General features: G+C 29.2%; 4 protein-coding genes across 4 annotated transcripts; 2 read left to right on the top strand and 2 right to left on the bottom strand.

Moving 5' to 3' along the window:
- Nucleotides 1–865: 865 nt before the first annotated feature.
- Nucleotides 866–4,132, top strand: LOC149057296 (putative RNA-binding protein 46). Its single transcript, XM_089224231.1, has 4 exons — nucleotides 866–1,072; nucleotides 3,527–3,770; nucleotides 3,833–3,927; nucleotides 3,993–4,132. Exons 1-4 carry the CDS (start codon nucleotides 903–905, stop codon nucleotides 4,120–4,122), a joined length of 639 nt encoding a protein of 212 aa, XP_089080357.1. The 5' UTR covers nucleotides 866–902; the 3' UTR covers nucleotides 4,123–4,132.
- A 1,437-nt stretch (nucleotides 4,133–5,569) lies between these two features.
- On the top strand, nucleotides 5,570–26,024 carry Adsl (adenylosuccinate lyase). Its single transcript, XM_089224230.1, has 9 exons — nucleotides 5,570–5,874; nucleotides 22,663–22,866; nucleotides 23,776–23,900; nucleotides 24,025–24,182; nucleotides 24,523–24,674; nucleotides 24,781–24,998; nucleotides 25,071–25,251; nucleotides 25,567–25,743; nucleotides 25,809–26,024. Exons 1-9 carry the CDS (start codon nucleotides 5,734–5,736, stop codon nucleotides 25,896–25,898), a joined length of 1,446 nt encoding a protein of 481 aa, XP_089080356.1. The 5' UTR covers nucleotides 5,570–5,733; the 3' UTR covers nucleotides 25,899–26,024.
- Nucleotides 8,906–13,765, bottom strand: LOC107167471 (uncharacterized). Its single transcript, XM_089224232.1, has 3 exons — nucleotides 13,369–13,765; nucleotides 12,513–12,680; nucleotides 8,906–11,050 (listed from the first exon to the last, which is right to left on the bottom strand). The coding sequence occupies exons 1-3, from the start codon at nucleotides 13,438–13,440 to the stop codon at nucleotides 10,847–10,849; spliced, it is 444 nt and encodes a 147-aa protein (XP_089080358.1). The 5' UTR covers nucleotides 13,441–13,765; the 3' UTR covers nucleotides 8,906–10,846.
- On the bottom strand, nucleotides 18,154–20,433 carry Ssk (smooth septate junction protein snakeskin). Its single transcript, XM_015513532.2, has 3 exons — nucleotides 20,159–20,433; nucleotides 19,470–19,676; nucleotides 18,154–18,962 (listed from the first exon to the last, which is right to left on the bottom strand). Exons 1-3 carry the CDS (start codon nucleotides 20,207–20,209, stop codon nucleotides 18,738–18,740), a joined length of 483 nt encoding a protein of 160 aa, XP_015369018.1. The 5' UTR covers nucleotides 20,210–20,433; the 3' UTR covers nucleotides 18,154–18,737.
- Nucleotides 26,025–26,643: the final 619 nt, after the last annotated feature.

Raw genomic sequence — 26,643 nt, 5'->3', positions numbered from 1 at the left:
TATACTAATGTGTAATACGAATAAAATAAATAATGATACAGGCAATAAAGCTATTATTATTCAAGCATTTTTTTGTCATATACATCTTATTATAAGCTATTTTATTTTTATTTTGGATTGAGTAATACAAATAATTATCATCTATCTGCCGCAACCCCTCTCAAAAAATCTGTTAACCACCTGGGCGTGATGAACGACCCCCATCAGGTATCAGCCGTCTTGTATGCGATTTGATTTGGTCATTTGGACTGTACTATACAATAGGTATGCATATTTTACTCATAATATGTACATTTCCCACAAACGATAAGCGCTTGAGCTGAGTTTATAAATAAAAATAAAAATGTTATAAGTTATTATACATTATATAGATAGTATAAAACTAAAAAACAACAATAATACTGATAATATACATTTTACACTTAATATTTTAATAGTACGATATTGTTGATCTCGTATTATTATTATTATTATTGTTATAGAAATAGTATAATAGTAAAACACGATCGACATCAGATTCCGTTACGATAACGTCAATACTCAATAATAATAATAATAATATGCAATGTATAAATAAAAACGTGTCACCGTCGGACACTATCGCGTTGTCTGGTCCCCCGCGCCGCCACGATCAACGATGTAGACAGACGTGGCAGACATCACGACGACAACCGCGGCTGCCAAGGTCAACCCCTCTCGTGTCTGCTGAGCCCGTCCGATGTTCGCCAGCCGCCCAAGGGATTCGCATTCGCCGATGTCTTCATTTGGTTTCAAGGTCTTCGCTTGCGCACAGTCCGACACCAGTTTTTCGCTTTGACCACTCTACGTAGACAATATTGCTATTTCCCTATCCACCATCCGGCCAGACTATACATTTTATTTAAAATCATCTTAACTTTGTTATGGCCGACTTACTGGTAGACATGAACTACGCCATAATGACCATCAACTCACAGATAGTGTACAAGCCGATCAGCCAGCGCGATGACCCAGAACCCGACAACGATCGAGAGGTGTACGTAGGAAACCTGCCACAGCACTACACCATTGAGAAGTTCGTCAACTTTGCCAAGTAAGTATACCAGCCACCAGGCCTATCTCATAGTAGGTATAGAGACGCTATGTTACATCGGGGAGACGTACCTAAATCACTTATGTATTTTGACGCAAGTGAGTAGTTGAAAAACATCGTCGTTCAACAGTTCAGAATTTGTGAATTGTGGTAGTTAGTAATTACTAATTACGATTGAGGGACGTCCCACACCCCACGGGATAATAAATACATTTTTTTGTAATTTATTCTACCAAGATTGATCCGTTTTTAACAATGTGTGAGGATTTTTCTTTGCAAAAATGAACAAAAAAAAAAAAAAATTTTAGCTGGAATAATAATATTGTATTCTGTTAGATGTACGAGTATATTAATAATAATTATTACTATTGTAGTCCTACACCAGTCAGTCCCGTTCTCGTATGATTAAATTCCAAAGAGATAACACCGTTGAGTATAATTATGACCTCATACATCAGCTGATGTACTGCAGCACCTTATAAATTATAATATCGCTTTTTGTTCATGTTCATAATATTAGACAATAGACATATGGACAATGATATTATTGATGAATTCTCGTTTTTTTTTCGCACTTAGCAAATTTTTTATGATGCGGAATCGCGGCGCAATATTCTTTTAATAGACTTTATAACTATTATATTAATTTATTTTTATCTTTGTTGTTAACTAATACGACCAAAAAATAGCAAATATTCATTCGTTTTCACCCAAAAGTCATGATACTTGTATTTAATTGAGTATTGGGTTATCATTAACTATAATTCATCTTATCTTTTGTCGATATATGTTAAGATGAATATCAATTTATTTATAATACCAATACTTTTCAGTACCCACACAAAAATATATTGTTATTTAAACCTACCACTGTGGATAAACCCAACTTTGTTAGTTTAGAACTTTAAAATATTATATTTCAGTATAATAAATTACTGATTGTAGTTTATCTTTATACATACTAAATGGCTTTTGTAGTTTTGTACATCCAATATTTGTACATAATGTGTAAATGTTATAGTGATGTATAATGTAGATATATTAACCTATTATCTAATACAATACGCGTTTTTACGGATTTTTAATAGACAAATAAAAAGGAATTTTGAAAAAAAAATTTTAAATTAGTTCTTAAATCAAACTTAATTTTATAATGAATTTTGGTACCAGTGGTATCTAAGTTCTTCATCAATCAGTATACATCAAGTCATCAACTTTTTCATAAAAATTGCCCATTTCACAATAATTTACAGTAAAAAAGAGGTTCTCATTTGAAAAACAGAAGTTTCTATCACCACAGTCCACAAAACACTCTTTAAGTACCTAGTATAAATAATTTATTATTAAGTTAAAAAAGGTAAGCAATTGAATACCGCTCTGCTGTAGGTATAGGAAACGTTAAATACAGTGTCGTTTGAGTTAATGTAATGGATGTGTTGATTTTGAATTCAATTATTTAAAATTATTGCACACAAAAAACGATTGTTAGCGAAAATGATTTGTCAGTCTATATTACTAACTAGGTACATTTTAATGTGATAGAATTACTTTTAAAATAATTTATTTTACGATTGAATTATTTTTTGCTGAAAGTAATGCATTTGAAAATGTTAGGCAAACTTACCTTTAACAATATACTTTAAAATTAGGACTGAAATAGACCCTGAAGACAGGACGGTTTACATTCACCCATACAATAGACGTCTTGTTTTACCTTGATTAGTGAAACGGAAGTCACGTTTCATCAAACCGACAATAATGAAGCTACCGTGCAATGTTCTACCCGACGGAATTGTGTTATTACTTAATAAGTAATAATCCTAATGATTTCTTAGATTTTAATTTTTAGGATTCCAAAACTATATTATATGTAGGTTCAAAAATGTACAATATAGAACACTACACAGCTATTTAGGTAGTTTCAGATTATTAAACAGTGTGTAAAGTGTAACTGTATAGGTATATTATTGTGTTGTTTGGGATTGGGACTATTTTTGAGTTATAAAATATATAGTTAAATCCCTTATAAATAATTATGTAGGTATATTTTAACAATGTATTAAATACATTTTTTTATACTAAAGTCTACAGAAATTAAAATTATGTTAAATGAAAACTCAAATTTATATTTGGCACCTATGTACATTAACTAAAAATTGTATTAATAATAAATTAATTGTTTCATTAAACATGAGAAAAATATACAATAAAAAACTTACATTTTGGTAAAATTGATAAATATATTATATGAATATTATCAATTAAGGTCATTCTATACATTACAAATTTTCTTGATTCTATAGTAGAGTAATATTTGAAAGTGTTCCCCTGGTATAAATTATTTATATTAAGCTCCTATAATAGTAGTAATATAAAACAACTGTTTATCAACACAGTTTTAATTAAAAATCATTTAAACTTCAAAATATTTAATCAATTTCTTTTATATTTCAGAAAGTGTGGTTCAATTTATAGTGTACGACTACTAAAAGGCAGTGGAGGTTTAAATAAAGGTTTTGGTTATATAATGTATAGAAGTTTAGCTGCAGTTGACATTGCTATAGACACGTACAACGGAACATTCTTGACAGAAAGCGATACTAATAAGCCACTGATTGTACAAAAGAGCCTACGCAATACAATTATGATGATCTATGGACTATCAAGGGGAAATAACAATAAATACTACATCAGAAGTGTAGGAGTTTTATATGATTACCTACTAATTACTAAATTAATACCTACTAATTTTTATATCAGGAAATTAACTATTTTGTGATCAATCATCCATCATTGTTACTGAAATTTGAATGTGAAGATGATACTAAGTTATTCATATCTTTTAAATCATTAAAGTAAAGTATGGTAAATTAATTTTAGAGAGTTTAAATGTAATTAACAATTTTTTTTGTAAATTTAGAGCAGCGCAAATTTTTAAAAAAAAACTCAAAGATACGTTTAATATATATGGAGCTAAAATGTACTATTTTAACGACACAGAAAATTGGGTAAGTAATCAATTAAAAATTAATAGTTACATTTTTGTTTAATAGATGCTTGAATTAACATGAATGGAAAGTTGCTTAAGTAGATATTTATTTAACTATTTTATTCATAAATATTGAAATATTTAAACTGATTTAAACTAAAAATTTTTTAACAATTATTAATTTATTAGCATAACCTAAAAATTATTGTAATCAATGATCACTAACCAAAGTATTATATTCTAACCAATTTTAGATGATTTTTATTTGCGCATATAGGTATAAATAACTTTATATTTCCATTTACATAATGCATGTTAAGTAATTTATTTCCCTAACTATGCTTATATTTAAATAATACTTATTAGTATAACAAAAATGTTTGTACCACAAAATAGTTTTTACCTTTTCTGTGTTTTTAAGGTATACATAGTATTGCAGTAAGTTCTTAATTGAATAATCTGTATTCTAAAATTTATGCAAATCTTAAATTAAACTATAAAATTAAGGATTTGGAACATTGAATTAATTATCTTCAAATATCTACTTAATTGACATAACCTACTTGGCTTTAAAAAATTGTGAAATAAGAAAAATATTTAAAGTTAAACTGTTCACATTAAAGTCCAATACAAAATCTACAATTTAATATAAAAATAAATTTCACGTCTCTTTAAATTGATTTAAAAAAAATGTTTTATTCATATACTCCGATATGGCAATATCATCGGTTTCTGTTGTTAATAATTATTTGTTAGATGTTAATCAGTCTTCAAAAATTGTTTTGGGATTTAGGTGATAGAAACTTTTCCAATATTTTCAAATTTATATAACTAGTAAAGAAGACATCAATTTTTTTTCTTGAATATTGTACTTGGTTTTATTTTTATCTAATTTCTTATAATTGGCAGAAGTTGGTTTTCTTACGATAAAAAATATAATATAATAGTATGCTCATAATAATAATTACCACAAATAAAAAAAGTTGACACAATTTTATCGGTAGATCGACAAACTTGACATATAGGTAGTATTTAGGACAGATACCCTTTTTAATAAGTTAAACATTATAAAAATTGAGTCAATTATTTATTGCGTTGCTTGACGTTATCAGTAAAATTTTGTATTTAATTGCCTCTAATAATACATATTACATAAACTTATGCAATCACTTCAATTGATTACCTACTTTTAGAATAATTAAATCATAATTCATAGTACAGAAGTTTTAAAGTTAAAATGGTTTTAAATAGTTAAGAGTTTTTAATACAATCTGGAAAATTGGAAACTAAATAGGCAATAGGCAATACACTCAATTGTACTATATAAAAATTACTATAAGTATTTGGTACATGAACTACTATAGTTAAACTTGGTACTTGATTTGATGTTTTTGTCCTTTGATAAATGATATCTTAAAAAAAGATTTTTAATTTTAAAGGCTAATAGAAAATCATGATAAGAAATAATTATTAAAAATAGATAACTCTTATCAACATACATTATTTAAGCACGTTTTTAATAATATAATTCAACAATTTGCTTTTTCTAGTTTTCTACTCAAATAATTTTATAATTTTTAAATTTTCTTTTTGAACTTCATAATATTTAATAATCTTCATTGTGTTTATCTTCGAATCTTGTAGTTTAATTTAGTTTATTGTTACTCGAACCATGTCTACCTCTGTGTATGATACCTATGTGTCTCCTCTTTCAACAAGATATGCATCAACGGAAATGAAATTCAATTTTAGTGACAGAAAAAAATTTACTACATGGAGAAACCTTTGGACTTTATTAGCTCAAGCTGAACAGGTAAATTTTATATTTTATCTACATTATCAGAACTCTGATGACAAAAATATTCTTCAAGATTAGAAATTAGAAATAGGTACTTATACCATTTTTAGGTATTCTTCTTTATATATAAAAATAATACAATTAAATAGATCATCAATGCCACTTAGGAATTTCTGTTTACCAATAGTTTATTGAGTAGATTTTTTAGGTATTTAAAAGATATACTTAAATGTAAATCTTACCTTATAACGGGCCTTGTAAGTAGTCAAATAGGTATGTACCTGCCATAAGACAAACAATACATTAGCAATTTTTATTTTAGCATATGTCAGAAATCAAGTTGTATTCAATGTTTTTTTTTTGATTCTAAGTATAGTAATGAATGTATTGATTTTGCAGTGTGTTTTTTTTGTGTCTGGAGATACTTTTTATAGTAGGAAAAAATGCTCTGATTAAGGTTTCTGGTAGCGAATTAGAACTATATGATACTTTTGAGGGGTAAAAATTGAAAACTATGCTTTTTAAAGTATTTGAAATAATAAAAATTAAGTAGGTATGAATATTTGTTAATATTTTAATATAATTATGTAGCGTCCCAGCATACAGGAGGACGAACGACTGGTGTTGAGGTAGATGGATTGAGGGAAATAAGTATAACAACTTGACTTGCCATTAATTATTATATATTTATTTGATTACTATGTGAATAAAACACTATTACGGAACAAGAATGATTTAATTGAAAAATATTCTAAGTCCAAATGATTAATTTAGAATGGTGTCTGGCGTGAAGGTGCTTGCACTGACTCTGGTGGCTCACATCTGCTTTTGGTCTATTTGGGGCTCTCCTATAGATAAGATAAGCATGTGTCTATGGTCTAATCGTTCAAAGTTTGACAAAATGTGATCGGTGGTGAAATCATATGCCCCAGGGACACTCGAGTATATCTACGCGTAAATGCGTATTTAATACTCTTAGCGGGACGTCAGTACATAGCAATTATTTGGTAACCTCGGCAAACAAAAATTTAGATTATATTATTAGGTTTATTTTAGTTTTTTTTTATAAATGTCGATAAAAATTAGTTTAGTCAAAAGCTTTAAAATTTAATACACATTTTTTTTATACCTACCTTATATTGGGGAAAAAAATAAGAGCACATTTTCCGCGATCAGTGATCATTTTAATGTTATAGGTAGGTCAATGCAATGAATTTTTACAAAAACTAATTCAACCTATCCACCTATTAGGTATTACCGGTATTACTAATATCAAATACCAATATTAAATATTAGACTGATACACCGTCCCCGCTTTGAATTGTTTTTGTACACAATGATATATCATTTTATTCAAGTTTAATACATCCATTATTGACCATTCGACAGCTACTGTACTGTAGAGCCGTGCTCACTTGTCTACCTTTCATAAACATTAATTTTGACAGTATTTATTTACTATTAGTGTACTTAATTGAGTATTGAATAGCTTTAAGCACACAGATTGTTTAAATTAGGTTAGGAAAATCTGATCTGTATAAATAAAATAAAATGTTGTATTGTTCAACTAGGTAGTTATTCATGTATGTACTTAGGTGTACTTATTGAAAATTTATTTAGAATTTCACTAACACTTAATATTAATACTTTTAGAAGTGTAGATGAACATTTTTCTAGTATAGTTTTAGCGTAGTAGTAATGAAAGAGTATGTAAGCATTTATTATTGTCTAGATGTACCTTCTTGATATTAAAAAGTTTCTCGTTTTTTAATTTTCAATTAAGGAAAGGTGGGAAGATTTAAAGAAGAATATTTCAATAAACCCACAAGGTAACCGAGTGCGATTTGTTCCTATTATTCCTAACAACAGCAATCAGCGTATTAATGTATTGCCACCAACTTCTTCCAAAACCATGTCATTTAAACCTTTTAAACCGAATCTCATAAACAGTTGTCCCAGAAAAGAAAATGTTAACCTGACGCAATATAAAAATAATGACAAGGAATTTAACAATTTTACACCAGTTACGCATATGGAAACTCATCCATCTAGATTTAATGTGAATAATCAAAAGTTTGTTAGTCTGCAATTTTCACAGAAACACCAAGAAGTAAAAAAGGTTAATGCATCAAACACTGTTGTAGAAAATTGTAATATGAATGAATTAGAAAATAGCTTACCTAGATTACCATTACGCACTGTTTGGACTAATAACAACAGCTTAAAAGATTTTGGATGTACTTTACCAACAAAAATCCACACATTTAAAAAACCATTTTTGTCAAATATGAATTATTTATCCACTAAACAGAGTACTAATTATATGCTAAATTCTAAATTCCAAAAACAACCTCAAGTAATACCAAATCCAATGAGCAAGATTAACAGTTCAAGTTACTTTAAATCATCATATCCCTTATCCGCAACTTTAGGCCAAAAGTTACATCCCATAGCCGAAAACACAAACACTTCATTTTTTAGTACCGATAATGAAAAACCATCAGCTCCTGTTACTGGTCAAAACATCAATGCATTAAAACAGTACTCTTCAGGTTGTAATAACCAACCTTTTAACATGGATGATATATGGAAAGATTATCAATGTCAATTACCATGAATGTGATAGATATAGGTACTTAAATTACATCATTATTATCCCACTTTCTTATTGATAATTCGTTATCCTTTTCTGTAATTGGTCTTAAATAATGTCTATACCATAATACATGTAATTCTAATATATGATTTAAAAAAAAAGTAGTTATATTTTGCTTAGATGTGTTACATAAATATTCCATTAGCATTAAGATAATAAAATATAATTTTCTGTGATATCTTGAAACACATTAATGACATTGTGAGAAATAATTTTATTTTATATACCATAGATTAATTTTAGAAAATTGAAATACAGTGCAAAAATATAAAATAATATAATTTTTATAATCATTGAATACATTTTATAGAAATTCTTAACATATAAAATATTTGTAAAAACCATTAATCTATAGAACATTCCAACAAATGATTCCACTTTACTAAAAGAACTAGTTTTAAACTTAAATGTCCCTTTAAGTTTTACATAACACATTCATTATTATCTTTATTTAAATAATTAAATTGATTAATATATTCAAAAATCAGTCCTTAATTTTTAGTTAAATTTATTAAAGTTATAATAATTAAGGCATTATATATATGTGTGTATGTTATATTTATTTAGGTACAATATAAGTGTGCAATTAAAATGTTTTTTTTTTTTTACTTTAATTATTATAAATAAAGTACTTTGTGTTGTATGTAATAAAAATGTTTGTTAAACGCTTGTTATAAAATTTATTTTTATTTTTATAATCATAAAATATATATCATATCTAATTATAAGTAGAAATACGGTCATGGAATTTAAATTAAAACTGCATATTGAAGTATTATTTTACTAAAACAGAAAATAACTATGATATAGTATGTAATTGTTTAAATAGATATCTATATATTCTATATAATACCTATTAAATTTATGTTTATTGAAGACACGAATACCAAACTACCTATGTAATAATATAAACTGTATAAATGGTTGATAAAAAAATATATCACTTACAAATATAGTTAACATGTATGACATAGCTTAAAGTGTAAGTAAATAATATAGAAATGTACGCAAGTCAGATATAATAATGTGATTATCAGTTAACTTATCACAAGGGTCAAGAAGTCGATTATATGTTTTTAGTTTAAGCTGAATGGTCGAAAATATTAATGGATTAATTTGGTAAAATTATTAATCATATCTTATGAGCACTAATATAATATAGGTATTTACCTACAAATTACAATATAGGTAATCTTGTGGTTTTTAGGAAAATAATGCTTACGTTGCTTAAATATTATGTTGTACTTTGAGTTAAAACTCTAAGGTAACAATTTGAGTTTTGAAAGCTAATGATTGATGCGATACATAATTTAATTTTTCACAAAGCTAGGTATTAATTGTTTCCGACTTTCAAACGTACTATATGGCAAATTTTACGTTCAGAATAGTACATTTTACTCTTAATTTTTAAAATTAGATTGAATTTATCTTTTATAGAATGTAAAGGCAAGAATATTATATAGGGAATCTCGTAGGATTTATTGATATTGTTAGTATTATAAGTAAATTATGATTGTTTTACAAAAAAAAATTTAAAAATGGTCATAATATAACTTACTTTAAAATAATAATATTAATAAAATCCTCCGAGATACCCTAGATAATATTATCACCTTTAAATTTTTTTACTAGCGTTAAATTCACTCTAATTTTAGAAATGACAGTTTAACCACTAAAACGTATAATTGTGATGAACGTAAAATTTTCCATGTTGTATATTTGTAATACAAATACGGAGAAAATAAACTACGGTGTCCTCTAAATTATTTGCCAGAACGATAGATTACCTAGCATTTAGATAATTTCCTTGATGAATACATAATGGAATAAAGTTTCAAGAAATCAAACCTTTTGTAAAATTATCTACCTAATCACTAAGAACTATACGTATAATATAGTATATTTATATTTGATAATTGAAGTTGGTATACAGATTAGTTTGAAAACTTTTTCTCACATGTTTTCAAAAATGTTTTAATTTTGCAGTGCATTAACTATCCGACTAAAAATACTTCTCGCATATAATATAATGCATAATAAAGATAGTATTATAGTAGTACGTATTTTTTTTATCTATTTTCTGCGAGCCGTAGAGTTGCTGGACCTAAAGTTACAATATTGGGTTCGTCGTATATTATTATAGGTAAGTGCAATTGACATGTGAAAAAAAACTATATATGATAAAAAAATTGTCGTGGATTTTTGGCGGAATTCGGCAAAAAATAAAGTAATGATTAAAAAAAAAAAACATGTTTCATAGAACCGATTCTTGGTTATGTCCTGAGTAAACGATATGAGGTGAGGTAACCGTTTATTTTTGTGTACGCCTTTTCATCCATACCTAAACGTTAACACAAAGTCGGCAAAAAACGTGACGGACGTCAGCGTGGCCGTGACCGCTGAGGATATCATCAGGTCCATTCGGTTCTTGGACGGACGCACCTGGAGAGCAAACTGGAGCGCCCTCCAGTCGGAAAATATAATACCGGCGGCTATTGCCAGCATTACGCCGTACCAGCACGAGACAATTAGACTCTAAAAATGCAAACAAAAAGCTCAACTTACACTCTTTGACAAACTATATGACGATAACGGATAAATGTATAATATTTTATTATTATATGGATACCATGCAGGATGTAACAGGACTGACAAATGGAATAATTTTTATTCTAATCAATGAATTTTTTCATCTGCTATATAATTTATTGATACGTGCCCTATTCATTTAGTGTATTTAATATATAATTATTTTTATTTTTAATACTGGAAAATTAAAATTTGATGTAGTTTTTTTTTTGAAAATTTCATTATAACCATTTTTTAAATCTGAGTTTAGGACATTTTTTTACTGTAAAAAAAATTATCTGTCAAGTTTTTTTTATGTTTTTTTTCAGATGAGATTTTTACAAGTAAAATTCTTATAAAGAAACTTACCTACACTTTTTTAAATTAATTTTTTTGCGACTAGATCAACTTTATTTAACAAAAATATTAATATTAAAACATTTTTAAAAAATAAACATAATTATATTAATAAATGTTTATTCAATTAACATTTTTTTTAACTAGATTTAAAAATTGTCTATTTGATATTTTTATTTTCAGTATTAAAAAATATTGATTTGATCTAAAGTTATTTCATTTGTCAAATCTTCCAATTACACTGTACAATCGGCTTGTTTATTGACGTTTACAGTGGTAGAATATTTTAATAATATTATAACGTGGCCTTGCTCATTTTCATAGTAGGTATATACTATTTGTAATGGTACAAACTAACAAACTAAGTTGTAAGTGGTGTCTTATAAGGAAACTAAGCACCCCTCCCCCATGAATGTATTCAGAGCTACTCAAGTTTATAATATTGGATGATAAAAATGTTTTCTCTGATGAGACAAACATTTTGAATAAGAAATTTGCTATTTTAAATATTGAAAGAGGTTTCAAATAATTTAGAAAATACAGTACAGTTAAAAATATATAGTTTTAATGTCATAACATAACTTATATGCATTAAAAATTTAAATACAATTTAAATCAGTTGCTATATTTTAAATAGTAATGTAATTTATATTTATTATGAAGATATATTATAAACTTGGCAGAAAACTTTTCTTTTTTTTTGGTGAGTGGTAGAGGGGGTAATTTTTCACAGATTAATAACAATAATACGAGAGCACCCTCCCCTCAAAAGAGCCCTCTAAGTTGCACATATGGATTGTAGTATAGCTAAAGGTGGCGTTTGGTCCTAGTTGTAATCTACGATTTGTCTAGACTTTAATAAATTGAATTGAGGGCGTTCTCGTCTTTTTAGCGTATTCACTCTCAAGTATTAGATGTTTAAGTCCTCATACGTGTATCTATTAGGTACATATAATAATAATTATGATGCGTAGATAAAATTCATGAAAATAAAATATCCCAAAAATATGTTTGCTGCATCCGTATATGCACGATATCCAATGTGATGAGTGGTGAGGATGTTAGGACTTACCGGCTTTTTCGGTATCTTTTGTTGTAAGAAATGGCTGACCACAATGAGTAGATCGACCAGGACGGCGCCGGAAAGGGCCGAGTACACGAAACCCGCTCTACCAGTGCTGGTGTGCAGCCTCGACGAGTATGGGCTGATGATTAAACAGATGCTCGTTAAGCCCAATATCTGAAACAATAAACACGAAAGAAATCGTGAATTATACGACCAATTGTTTAGTATTAAAACCTAAAGGTACTCGCGAGTACCGGGCAAATAGATTTCGATTGAAGCGCCGTTTTTTTCTTTTCCGCTGCATTGTCCACATATTTTCATCACAGCAAATATGATTTATTCGAATTCTACAGTATAAAATATAAAGATTCTCCGGGGTATACGTATTTCTATAATATGCATATAGGTATAGCTCACTAATTCGAGGCCCACCTGGATTTAAAAGACCATATTATGGACTCGCAGCTTAATATTTGTATAGATTTCGCATGACCTATTTAAAACTTTTCGTCTCATGAATTGTAAGTAATACAATTAGTATGTACATCTTCTATAGTATTTTGATTCTTTTGCTCCAAATTACATAAATGTCATAAGTATCAGATGTTTTCGGTAAAACATTTACGAATAATACGTATTTTATTTTATTTTTGCATTAACGTCATTCAGTGGTCATCTTAGAGCAAATGGCTTAAATTTCTTCGACGAACTCTAAACTATCTGGTATTATATTATTATATATAAAATAATTTATATGGGGATAATATACGGCTAGTGCAGACAGGCTGCCAGCGATTTATATGCGCATACTCGTATATAATACCTATATATATATATACGTATACATTGAAATTATACTCACGATTTCCACGACTTTGATCAGGAATGGCGAAGCCGCCAGCAGGGACTCTTTAAGTGATTTCTCGTTGGCCATGTTCGTGTGCCGACTGCTGTAGACTGCCGAACTGGTGCTGTTGCCGCGACAAACACGCTGCGTACTGCACCTCCGCAGGGGCGCGAAACGACTTAATTGGAACTAATGGAACGCGACCGCCACTGCTGCGCTGATCCGAATTAACTTATATGTAAAAAAAATAAAAAAACACCACTCCCTACCACCGGACGTGCCCGTTTTCTTCGCGTTTTACTCTCTATTGCTTGTACCGTTTTGTTTTTTACGTCGTATTCGATATAAACATTTTATATACTTATTCTCGGCGCAGATCGTGAAATAGGAAGCGTATTTACTTCCACAGAGGTACCCCCACTGAATATGTATATATAATATACATAAAATACTAAAATAGTTACTATATTTAAGACTTCGGGCGTGTATTTTAATAAGCAAATAAAACAAAAAGATATTAAAATATTATATATTAAATTGCTTCAGCCCGATGCCGTCGTGCCCCGCTCCCGTTTCGGTCTCTCTCGGGACCATCTGGGTGTGAACGTCGCCAACCAAACGCTTTTCATGTACCTAACCTAACCTACCTATCATCCGGTCGTGTTTTCCCGAGACGAATCGATCGGTCGCGCTCACAGTACATAATTTTGTATATTTAGGTCTGTGTGTACGCGTCATGAACATATTTCCCGCCGCGAGATGTTTTCCTGCGACAGAGATTGCGAGAAAACCAGAAAGCAGTAAAAACCCATTAAAATGTTTTATTATTATTTTGTTACCAAACAATATTATAGTTACAACTGCGTCGCCGCCTTCGCGCAATCCGCTAATGCCTAATAATCATTATCATTAATATTGAGGGCGGCCACCGCGAAGTCGTCGATTTAGTGGGATTGCGAAAAATTTAAAACAATTCATTTAATTTGCACTGAAGTCGTTTTTCTTGCATATTCGTATAGTGTATGGGTATATAAATGTATAATACGTATAGATCAGTATTGTACACTTGTTTTGACTAAAAGATATAATATTATAGAAATACTGAAACTATATATATTTCACAGGGCTGTATTTAGTGATCGGAGCGCTTAGGAAATGCCACCTTTTTTTATCGGGACATATAGTGAACAGTGTTAAACTGATAAGAATTATGAATAATGTATATAAAAGTATAACACCTCGCACTTGTAATATATTATATTAACTTAATGATATCATTTATATTATACGTATTTATACATAAGAATTTCCACTTTCACACCATTTGAAATAGTACTAATTTGAAATAGTAATAATTCACTGATGAATATATGTACTTGGTATTTTAATTTATTTCACCTACAAATGTATGATACAAATATGCAATAGATAAAAAAAAATATTTACATTGTATGAGTAATAATTTGTTGTTGGTAGTTTGTTAAACACATAAAACAATAGTCGTTAAAATATACAGCCTCCAAAGTTCCCCGCATCAGGAAGTGTGGTAATTTTCCACTCTGCTTTATATATTTGTACGGCTTGATATTTAGTATATGTTCTATACTGCACGCAGGGTGACTGTTGTTTATCCGGCATTTTTTTTATTATTATTAGAGAAATAGAGAGAGAAAGGAACCGTTTTTAATTATTATCATATAAATTAAAATATAATTTTTTGACTGAAATCTATTATGAATTTCAAGTAATTTTTAAAGTTTAAGCAGGGTGTGTGGTCATAATATGGGTAAATATTACATACTATGAATATATAATATATATATATACCTAAATCAAGTATAGCTAGGCCATCACATATTAACAGTGCTGTAGTGGAGATATACGCCGTATACTTTCTGGTTATTTCTAATAAATTCCGTATACCTGCTGATTAAGGTCGTATACTCTCTGTTGTAATGAAATTACCAAATAATATAAATATAAAAGTCATTAGATTATTATTAATATTGAAAAGAAATAATTTAACAAAATCGGAATCCAGACAACATTTATGGAATATTTTTCAATAAATTTATTTAGAAAAAAATGTTTAGTTTTAATTTTAATTTTCACAATTAATGTATGTGTGTTGTGTTATTTAGTATTTACCCTCTACCAAAGTATTCGATCAGATTAAAATAAAAATAAAAAATGTTATTTTTAATTTTAATTTGTACAATTAATATTATATGTGTATTGTGTTATTTACCCTCCACCAAAATGATACCTAATGATAGTATGAATATATAGTTTAAACATATGTTTTATATGTTTTAAACATATGTTTAATATTATAACTCATAGTATACCCTCTGCTGTTTTTAGGACTACAGCACTGCATATTAATATCACTATATCAATATGTATGAATTAACTTTTATTATAACAGCCAACTTTTAAACATTAGGTATATCATTTCTAAATTCTAGGCGTGGGTGTAGGTTATATACGGTATACTTCAACACTTTTAGTTATAATATAATATTATACAATGTATATTTGTATATTTTATGTGTAAATTATACACATAAATAATATATAAATATACATTATACATATTATGTAGGTAATGCTGTAAATTGTAATAGTAACTATAGAAAAAATGAAAATATATTAAATATATTTTCTGTAGTAGGTATATATATATAGCTTGTTAACCTACCTAGTTACATATTTTATTTTATTAATATTTATAATTTCGATAAAAACTTTTTTCATTGGATTTACTTTAAACCCGATTAGCCCCTCCCATACTGTTAGTGTCTATGTATACACTTGTTTTAATTTTCTAATCGTTTTCGCCAACTCTTACTTTTTTTCTAGTTTTCAATTATATTATCAACTTTTTTTTAACTAGTTCGATAATGGCTAATTATTTTAAATATAAAAAAGTTTTGATTTAATTTTTTTTTAGTATTCATAAAATAAATTGAATTCTATAATCGAATGAAAAATAATGTAATTTTTTTAGGGGGAACCCGCGCAACATATAGTCCATTGGGTTGTGGGGTGTTACGGTAGGGGTTATTTTTGTGTATTTGTTTGTAGGTTTTTAAGTCGGAAGGGTTGTAACACGTATTTGTGTATGTGTAGCAAGGATATGTTGCTAAAAATCCTGTTGGTCACCCAATAGGGAGCTAGCAACTGCGGCAGGTACGTACACTCAGTGCGTTTCCGTAGATCGAGCTTACGACCTTGGCCATAAAATAATGTAATATTATCATGTTATTGTTTTGCACCTTCAGTAAATTGCTAAGCAACTTTGATGAATCATAATGTAACATTTGGACAAATTTGTGAGTTTATTGATTATGTTTCCTCGATTTTATATACTTATACCTATCGTTATATAATATAGCGCAATCATTAGGCAATATATCTTTCATGTGCTTCAAAACATGTTAAGTTATATGTTAGGTATATATATATATATATATATATATATATGTGTATATATAATATTCTGTATTTGTATTGCCTACTCATCATATTCGTTTTTTTTTTTTATCACAACAATAATATAATATAGTATAAACAATAAAAATGGGTTTGCGTTCATCAGATAATGATATTATACCTATACTTAATATTACTTACATAATCTATATAATTATATAAATTCATCATATACGTATAGGTGTAATATATATTTAGTGACTAAACTTGTAATTATTTTACAATCGTTTTATTTATTATATATACTGGGTAACTAAACTAGAATGGGTAATTTGTGTTTGTTCTGCTACTTTAATTTTGATGATTTATTTTTTCTGAAAATTTGAGTTTAACTTTTTCAAAATATTTTAAGAAATCATACATTTTATAGATCATGCTGGAGTCAAGTTACTAGGTTTGAGACACTTAAACAATAGCTAAATAAATAATTCTAACTGTATACAGTGCTTATATTGTTTATTCTTATAACTCTTTATCAAACAATTATTGTTTTATACCTATTTTATCATCACCATAATTTACGTAGGTTCATAAATAAATAATGTTTTAATTTATTAATCAGAATTATTGTATTAGTAAAAAAACGATTACGAAACTTTTTATTTCTATTTTCTATGCATCTATCTAAATACAATATTAATTGTATAAAATATTAATTGGTTTGTACATTTTGTTTCATTTTACACGGTTGTTTTTTAATATATTATGTTATACCGGTGTTGCAGAGGACAATTTTCTCCGATACTCCTCCCGGACCCGTATAGTCCTTGACGTATATATTTATGTTGTTTATTTGTAGGACCTATACTCGGTGGAACGTTAATTTCATAACGATTTTCAGTTGTTTTAACCTGAAATTTTAATCTACATGATATTTTCTACTTAGTAATTATTGCTTTCGAAGATATGTATTATTTAAACTAGGCATTCATTATTTAGGTACTACTTTATATTGTTTTTTACCATTGTATATCTATACCTACTTCAGTACTACGATCGTTTGCTTCTAAAAAACAAACCTAAGAAAAACTGACGAATGTCAATTAAAAACAAATATTGCAACACTACAGATTAAATAATATACCTTTCTTTTTTCCAAGGATCAATACTTCAGTAAATGTTTAATGTTTCCATACGATGATCATTTCTTAATATTTATGCGCTTGTTATATTACATTATTTTAAAATCGGTGTTTCCGTGGTTAGACTGATCAGTTGAATGCATATTTAGTGTGAATGATGTATAGGTATACATATAATATATATTATATATAATAAATGTATTAAAAAAATTATTCAAATTGATTCTGTATTAAAATACAAACGATCGTTGGTGTAATATATTTGTACTTTTATAAATTGTATCTAAATATAATTATAACATAACTAACTAGGTATATTAATATTACATATTATTTTATAAATATAAACTACATATAAGACTATTTAATATTTATATTTACAAAACATTATTATGACTTATACATGGATGGAATGTCGTTAGGTGTAAATAAGTATCAGTAGTAGGTATATATTGAGTAGAAAAAAAGTTAATTATTAGTTATTTGATATTATTTCACAAAGCGCATAATATATTATTTATAATGTTTGAACGATTTTAAAACACTATAATATCATTCATACTCATGCATGTTGCCTATTTGCTTGTGTGCACATTTCATGTTTCGTAATATACCCTTTAGGATTGTCTACGTCATATGATATTGAAACAGACAGATTTTCAGTGTGTATATACATATATACGAGTACCTATATGCATGAATATGCGGTTATTAATATTATATTATGCACTCGAAGAGCAAAACCGCCAAACTTATTTATAAAGTAACTATATTTTAATTAACTTAAATTTGCCTCAGTCGCTCCTCCTAATCGAACTCCATTTCTCTGGCGAAATGTATAAACGACAGTACGGTGTCCACCAAATAAACAGCACCGGAAAGAACGCACAGCACGCCCACCGTGATGCCTATGGCACGTTCGGAAGTCACGCTTATATATTTGTTTTCGTTCTGATAACCAATCCAATAGTGAAGTGCTATACCGCCGACGGCAATAAACATGAACATGCCGACGAAATTCATTATTATATCCTAGAAAAAGAGTAAAAAGTATATAATATTATAGGTAGGTAGTATAGGAACAAAACGAATGGAATCAACGCGTGGAGTCCTTATTTTGATTAGAAAAAAAAAAACTAAAAAATAGACTTAGTTCTGTCGAAAATTCAATATTGTTATATTTTATATTCTGTCTATAGCGCCAGCTATTTTTTATTTCCCAGGTTTTTTTTTAAGCATATTTTATTTTAAATATAATATGACAATATGAGGGTATGCGTAAGTAGGTATGCAATCGTATTTATGACAATTTATGATGACTTGAAATTAAAACAACAATTTTTTTTGTAATATAATGCGATGATGTCCTATCACACCTGTGAAGTTACAAGTTTTAATTTTTTGGAAAAGGGGAGAGGGAAAATCGATAAATTATTGTCACACATAACCAGCTGTATAAGTGCAACAAATTTGTTACTTTTTCTACGATTAATGTGTAATCAGTAATCACTAATTATTATACTTGATATTTGCACTCACCACTAACGTTTTCTTCTGGTGGTTTGACCCGAACCCGTACGATATCAAGATCACGACGGTGTAGATGAAGAAACCGACAAACACACCGGAAGCGACTATTTCCGCATCCGGGTTTTTCTCTTCGTTCAGGTTCCATGTACCACCGACTCCCAAAAATCCACCACGATATCCGGTTCGGTACAGCACCAAAATGATTATGTTCAACACCTATATAATATATTTAAATATACTTATTTGTAATATACATGGGCTGCGATTGTAGAATAACTTGTCTACGTGTAATTCGTATATAGCATTGGTGTATGCTTAGTATGCATATCATATATATGGCTCATAGTGAAATTGCATATTGTTCAATTAAAACAAATAATATATATCATAACTACATAATATAAGCTTTCGGCCCTTTAAAAAATGTATTCGTTGAACGGTATGATCAAGAGGCGGTCACCTCTGATTTTGGGTAATACTATAAGTAGATAATAATTTAGTATTTACTGCTAAGGCAGCTAGGTGTAGTTAAAAATATGACAGTAGGTAAATGCCTTTATAGTGAACGGGTGATGGGTGGGTGGGTGAAATATTATTAACTATTCTCTGAAGAATTTCAAGTTTTTTACACCGCTTTAGGAGCAATAAATGCATAATATTACCGAATATTGTGTATTCCCCCTGTAAATCATACTTACCAATTTCACGACTTTGATGACCACCGTGCCCACGCTTGCTATGTTGACCATCGTGAATTCGCTTCAGTGACTATATATCTATGTATAAAATAATATAATCGTCTTCCGGTCTAAAATCGTTGTGTGACAAATCGCGCTCGCATACACAATAAATTTCGTAGATATTATATTTCCACTGATGGCAATTCGCGGCCACTGCAGCCGATTGCGCGATGCGTTGAGCGCGACGGATGAGAGCTTTACGCCACTCCACGTTCCCGCGTTATCTTTATGACGGTATATTTGACGACATACCCATACCTATCGCCGATGGTTTGGTGTGAACGCACTACGCTACGTGCACATCGCATATATGGGCTGGGCTGGGCACATATACAATTATATTATAATGGTATGTACTATACGTTATCATATACCTAGGCACTCAAAATTCTGTCTGATGCCGGTATTGTCGGTATTAGCACTTGATTAGTGTATGTAAAAACGATGAAATACCAGATTAGATATTTGTGTACACAAGAAAAAGCATAAAAATGTTTACGTATCCACATATTGTGTAATATAATGATATATATTATTTACTGTATCGTAGGTACCATAATATAATATATACGTTGTCTATAAGTTGATACGCCCGTGCAACGTGTTTTAACTCGCAGTAAGCAATAACTCCCCAATGTTTGCGTTTTTAATTCGAATTTAGTTTATAAAAAATGAGTGCATAATGCATACCTATAGGTATGTGTAATGTGTATACATACTACATAGGTATACCGAGAGTACTGAAATTTAATCGCTGCCGTAAGTCGTAACCACTAAGGCACTAACCACACAACATTTTTGTAACAATAAAACATATTTTCATCTGGCCAGACAAGTTTCTCCGATGCAAAAATGTCCAATCTGAAAGAAACTTATTGTATAACTTTTATAGTTTCACCAATATTACATTCAATATTGTCTATACTGTTATGGATTACGAATTACGATGTTAATATTAATATGTCAATTAGCATTTTCAAAATTATCAATAACCCTGTCATAAGATTCAAAATGAGAACACAGTATATATATATACTCTTCCATAAGGATTTTTCTATAGCAATGGGGAGTTGTGACCTTCTTCGCAGTCCCCTGATACACAGTCCTAATTATACGTTACATTAATTTTGCATGTACCTATATATATATATATATATGTATTGTATGTCTAAATATATGACCCACCGAATGACGACGATATAATATGATATTCAGGTCTCGGGTGGCATAAAATAGTTGGTGGCGTATACAACGCATGCAGGCGACCATAGTGCGTACAATACACGCGGTTACACACGCGTACGCATCAAAGGCTTAAATTAAAAGGGGTGGCAACTACTGAAATTTCAGGTTCAATTAAAATATTTCATAATATATTATGTATCACACGTAGGTTTACTTGTTAATCCTGCAACCTAATCTTATGTACCTATAACACATCGGTTATACTTGTGGATGACTCATAATAGTCAGATGTATGCTGAATTCCGATGACTGATGTTTGGTAATGTATGCTCTTGCATCACTCCTTAAAGTGTCGATTATAATATCTACGTAAAAACAAATTCGAAATTTGTATGTAGACATAAAAATTATTTTTAGTTATAGTTATAGAAAGACAATATTTGTTTTTTCTACATTTTGTCTTATAATCGTTTTGTGTCGTGGAAATTAAGTCACTACATAAACATAAGCTTTACATCCAGATATCATAAGTCACATGGTGATTGATTTTAATTAAAACCAATCTTATAAATAATTTATAATCTGTTCTTGTTTCTATAATATATAAATACTGTGTCTTTAAAAATTGTTAACCTTAAACTCCTTGTACGCCAATGACCATAGAAGCCGAGGTTTATTTGTTTAAATAAAAAAATATATAAATACCTTACTGCAGGAGTATCACCACGTACGAGTGTTCTGTACGGATTTATTTTATTTTATTAATAGGTACCATATAAAATTCTAAAAAAAAAAAAAAAAAAAATGAAAATTTAGCAAATCTACACTAACATTAAATTAATAACCTGACGAACGGAATAACGCGTTGTAAATATGCTACATTGCTACGTCAAATCGTCAAGCAGCATAATATTTTAACCGTAATATCGCTGTATCTATTTGACTTAGCCACTTAGGTACGCAAATACATTGAAATTTCAAATTATTGATATGTTTTGAATTATTTTAATAGTTAAGTAAAATATATATTATCTATACCTATCAAAACTCGAAAGGTTATTACACAATTGATAATGCATTTATCCTTCAGTTGTAGGGACAATGTCAATAAGTTTGATCATAGGTACTTTGCATGACTGCTCAAAGAAGAGGCATTTATGTAGAGCAGCTTTTGTCTCTTTGTAGGTACCTATACAAAAATATCTCTATCTATAATATTATATTACACGTTCCTTTACTTGAAATGAATTTACTACAAATGAATTGTATGATTTCAGGAATTGGGACTGGACATAACCGACCAACAGCTAAAAGAACTGCGCGACAATGTGGACAATTTGGACTTTGCGGCGGCCGTCGAAGAAGAGAAGCTCACTCGACACGACATCATGGCTCACGTGCATACGTATGCCGCGTGTTGTCCGACCGCGGCGCCCATCATTCACCTAGGCGCTACTTCGTGCGACATTGGTGACAACGCCGTAAGTCCGAACGCGGTTGACCGTAGGTACTATTTAGCTCAGGTGGGCGTCGAGTTGTATTTAGGTCATATCAGGCCGGTTTAAAAATATTTTGGGGCCCGGTGTGAAATCACGCAAAAAACCTTTTTTTTTATTTATATTATATTTTATATTTAGGATATTAGATCTAGCCATCTAGGTAGGTAAATAATTTTCACAAAAATGAGCTAATAGCTCTTAAAGTCTATGAACCATGGTTTTTACACTTACCTAAAGTGGCTTATTTTTTTGTTTTTGTGCTACGCGCTCTCAATTAAGTGATTATTTTAGCAAAAAACATTCATTAGATATTCCAAAAATTATCAACAACTTTAAAAATACCTTTTTATATAATTTTGAGCCGTAGTTTATAAAAAAAAAAAAACAAATTTACCTACTCCTACCTTCTTTTTTTGTATTGCTTCGATACATACAAATTGAATTAAACAGCAGTTAAATAATTTAGTTTTTGTTATGTTAACTTATAACGATTTAATTAAATAATTCGGTAGCTAAACATTGAGAACTTGTCAGGAAATCCGAATAATCACGATGTGTTGGTATTCCATATGCGAATGATCACCAGCGGCCAGCAAACATCAGTTACTATCACAGAACTAGTCTTAGGAGCTTAGCCCGTATAGGTACTTATCTACATACTAATAACTTCAGTCTTAGGTAAATTCACAGAGTGGCACTTACTGAGATTTATAAAATCCTGATTCATGTGTAGAAATATATCATACCTAAACATGCGAATATTGTGCAAAGCTTAAATTAATTTTGCACCCAATCAACAAATTTTCCGTGAGCGTCCCCCAGCCGTTACAATGGTGTACTTAAAAGTTATGATTTATAGAACCAGTAAATAATTGTTTTTATTAATCATAGGACTTGATAGTTGTAAGGGATGCTTTCGATATACTGTTACCGAAACTGGCTGGTTGCGTGAAAACATTGGGCGAATTCGCGGATAAACACAAACATTTAGCCACATTGGGTTTTACTCACTTTCAGTAAGTTTATTACCGATATGAATTATAAATAGGTACTTATAAATTATAATATATAGAAAATCTAGTGCGTTTAAAGTTAAATTATAAAGTAAAACAATTCATAATCGTGCACTTCTATTTTCAGACCCGCTCAACTCACCACGGTCGGTAAACGCGCATGTCTCTGGTTACAGGATTTGATTTTGTGCGAAAAAAACATTAGTCGTGTTCGTGCTGACCTCAAGTTTCGCGGTATCAAAGGAACCACTGGCACCCAAGCATCATTCTTGCAACTTTTCAACGGTAATTTATCACTCTCAGGCTCTCTTCTCCTACCTTCGATTTATGCATAATTCATTCATATACTGGTATACTTATTAATTCTGGGAAATGGGAAATATCCATATGATTTAAATTAACGGATAATGCTCTAAAATTTTAAGTTTGTATTATTTTGTACACATAATATTTTGTTAACGAATTATACAGTGATAGTGAACAATTTAAACCCAAACATTTTCCCTGATTTATTCTGCACAGTTTTGAGTTTAATATAACTACTAGTCCGTTGTAAATTTATAATAGATGTTTAAATATTTATGTATATATTATATACCTAATATTATGTTTCAATGTTCTTCAGGTGACTACAATAAAGTTAGAGAATTGGACAACAGGGTAACAAAGCTTGCTGGATTCCCAACTTCATACTCTGTCACGGGTCAGACATATCCTCGAATTGTTGATGCTGAAGTTGTTTCATCCTTGAGCATTCTTGGGGCTGCTGTCCATAAAGTATATCCAAATAATATTATAATGCGATTCTATATCATACAAATTATAGGTATTTTATTCAGGTAAAAATATTTAATAATACCAATGTATTTTGTAATGTATACAGATGTGTACAGACTTGAGGCTATTGGCCGGCATGAATGAAATTGGAGAACCTTTTGAACCTACTCAAATAGGCTCTAGTGCAATGGCTTATAAACAAAATCCAATGAGAAGTGAAAGAGTTTGCTCTATTGCTCGGTATCTTATGAATCTGGTTAACAACCCTTTATCTACTGCCTCTGTACAGTGGTTAGAGCGAACATTGGACGACAGTGCAAATAGGTCTGTGTTAAATTACTTTTGTACCACAATTAAAAAAAAAAAATTTTTCAAATTTTTTTGTTGACATTTTAGGCGTTTATGTTTATCAGAAGCATTTTTGGCTGCAGACAGTATAATGCTGACATTACAAAATATCCTCGAAGGGTTATCTGTATTTCCTAAAGTGATATCAAGAAATATTGAGAAAGTATTACCCTTTATGGCTACAGAAAACATAATTATTGCAATGGTCAAAGTTGGAGGAGATAGACAAGTAAATATAAGCCCTTTCACAAACATTAATATTTTTAGTTTTGATCCTACATAATGTGAGCCATAGCTTAGTATAGAACTATAATAGACTATTGTTGATCTTAACATTCTTAACAATCGTGAAAACATTTATTATTTGATTTATTTCATTATTTGTACAATTAACTACATCATAAATTATTACTTTTCTTTTAGAAAAATATTTTTTAATAGTTTATTAGTATATTTATTTGATAATAAAACAAAAGTGTTGATATTACCACCTAAATATTTTCTATTGTATACAATTGTATAATTAAATAAAAACAAATTCCAGGTATGCCATGAAAAAATAAGAGTTTTATCACTTGAGGCAGCCAGTACAGTTCGTCTTGAAGGCAAAGACAATGATCTTTTGGACAGAATTGTGAAAGATCCATATTTTGCACCAATATTAGATCAATTGCCTCATCTTTTAGATCCATCTACTTTTGTTGGAAGTGCACCTGATCAGGTAAATATCCAATCAATGAGTTTAATGTTTATTTAAATTTTAATAACATGGTTAATTGTTGAAAGGTAAAACATTTTCTAAAAGAAGAAGTACAGCCTGTGGTCAATAAATACATTTCCAAGATCAAAACTACAGCTACAAAATTAGATATCTAAATCACAATACTTTTTATAAACACATAATGAAATTCACCTTTCAAATGTTTACTCACTTTAAATTAGTGGATTTTCTTAATAAGTAGTGACCTTATATTTTAATAATATAATTATAAAATAATCATATTTATTTTTTATATTTTCCCCTTAAAAATGTCACAAACTTGAAGAAATATGTTTAAATTCTCTTGTTGTGCATTTAAAAGTTATGAGAAATTGCACAAAGTGTTATTTAGAAAAATAAATATGAAATAAAAATAAAAATAAACAAACATTTTAAAATATATAATATTATAATATGTTTCTGTTTAATTTTAATGTTATTAAAACCAAATCATTTTTAAGGGGACCGATTTATGCAATATTTTACATCTATAGAGAGTGATGTGTGTAGTAAGTAGTAACTGATCATTAGTGTGTTTCAGATTACCCAGCGCTTTGTGTAGTAAAAGATAAACTATGGGTAAGATTCTTGGAAATTTGTTATGTTCGAAACGAGCAGCCACATATCTATATTTTGCGATCAAAAAAGTTGAACATGAAATCCCAAAAAACTAAAGAGAAATACACACAATACTAAAAGACAGATTTTAATTTTGAATACATATTTGTATTTCCTTTTCTCTTTTCCAGGTTATGTGGGAAATGGATTTTTGATTCATTGTATAATTAATTAGTATAATACCAATTAATTTTCTTTCTTTCAAAATTCACTTTTAATTTAGTATTAAAAAAAATTAATTCC

This window comes from Diuraphis noxia, unplaced genomic scaffold (genome assembly GCF_037042655.1).
Source record: "Diuraphis noxia isolate RWA-SAM2 unplaced genomic scaffold, SU_Dnox_SAM2 contig0003, whole genome shotgun sequence".
Taxonomy (NCBI): domain Eukaryota; kingdom Metazoa; phylum Arthropoda; class Insecta; order Hemiptera; family Aphididae; genus Diuraphis; species Diuraphis noxia.
This window is presented reverse-complemented; position numbering and strand designations above follow the sequence as displayed.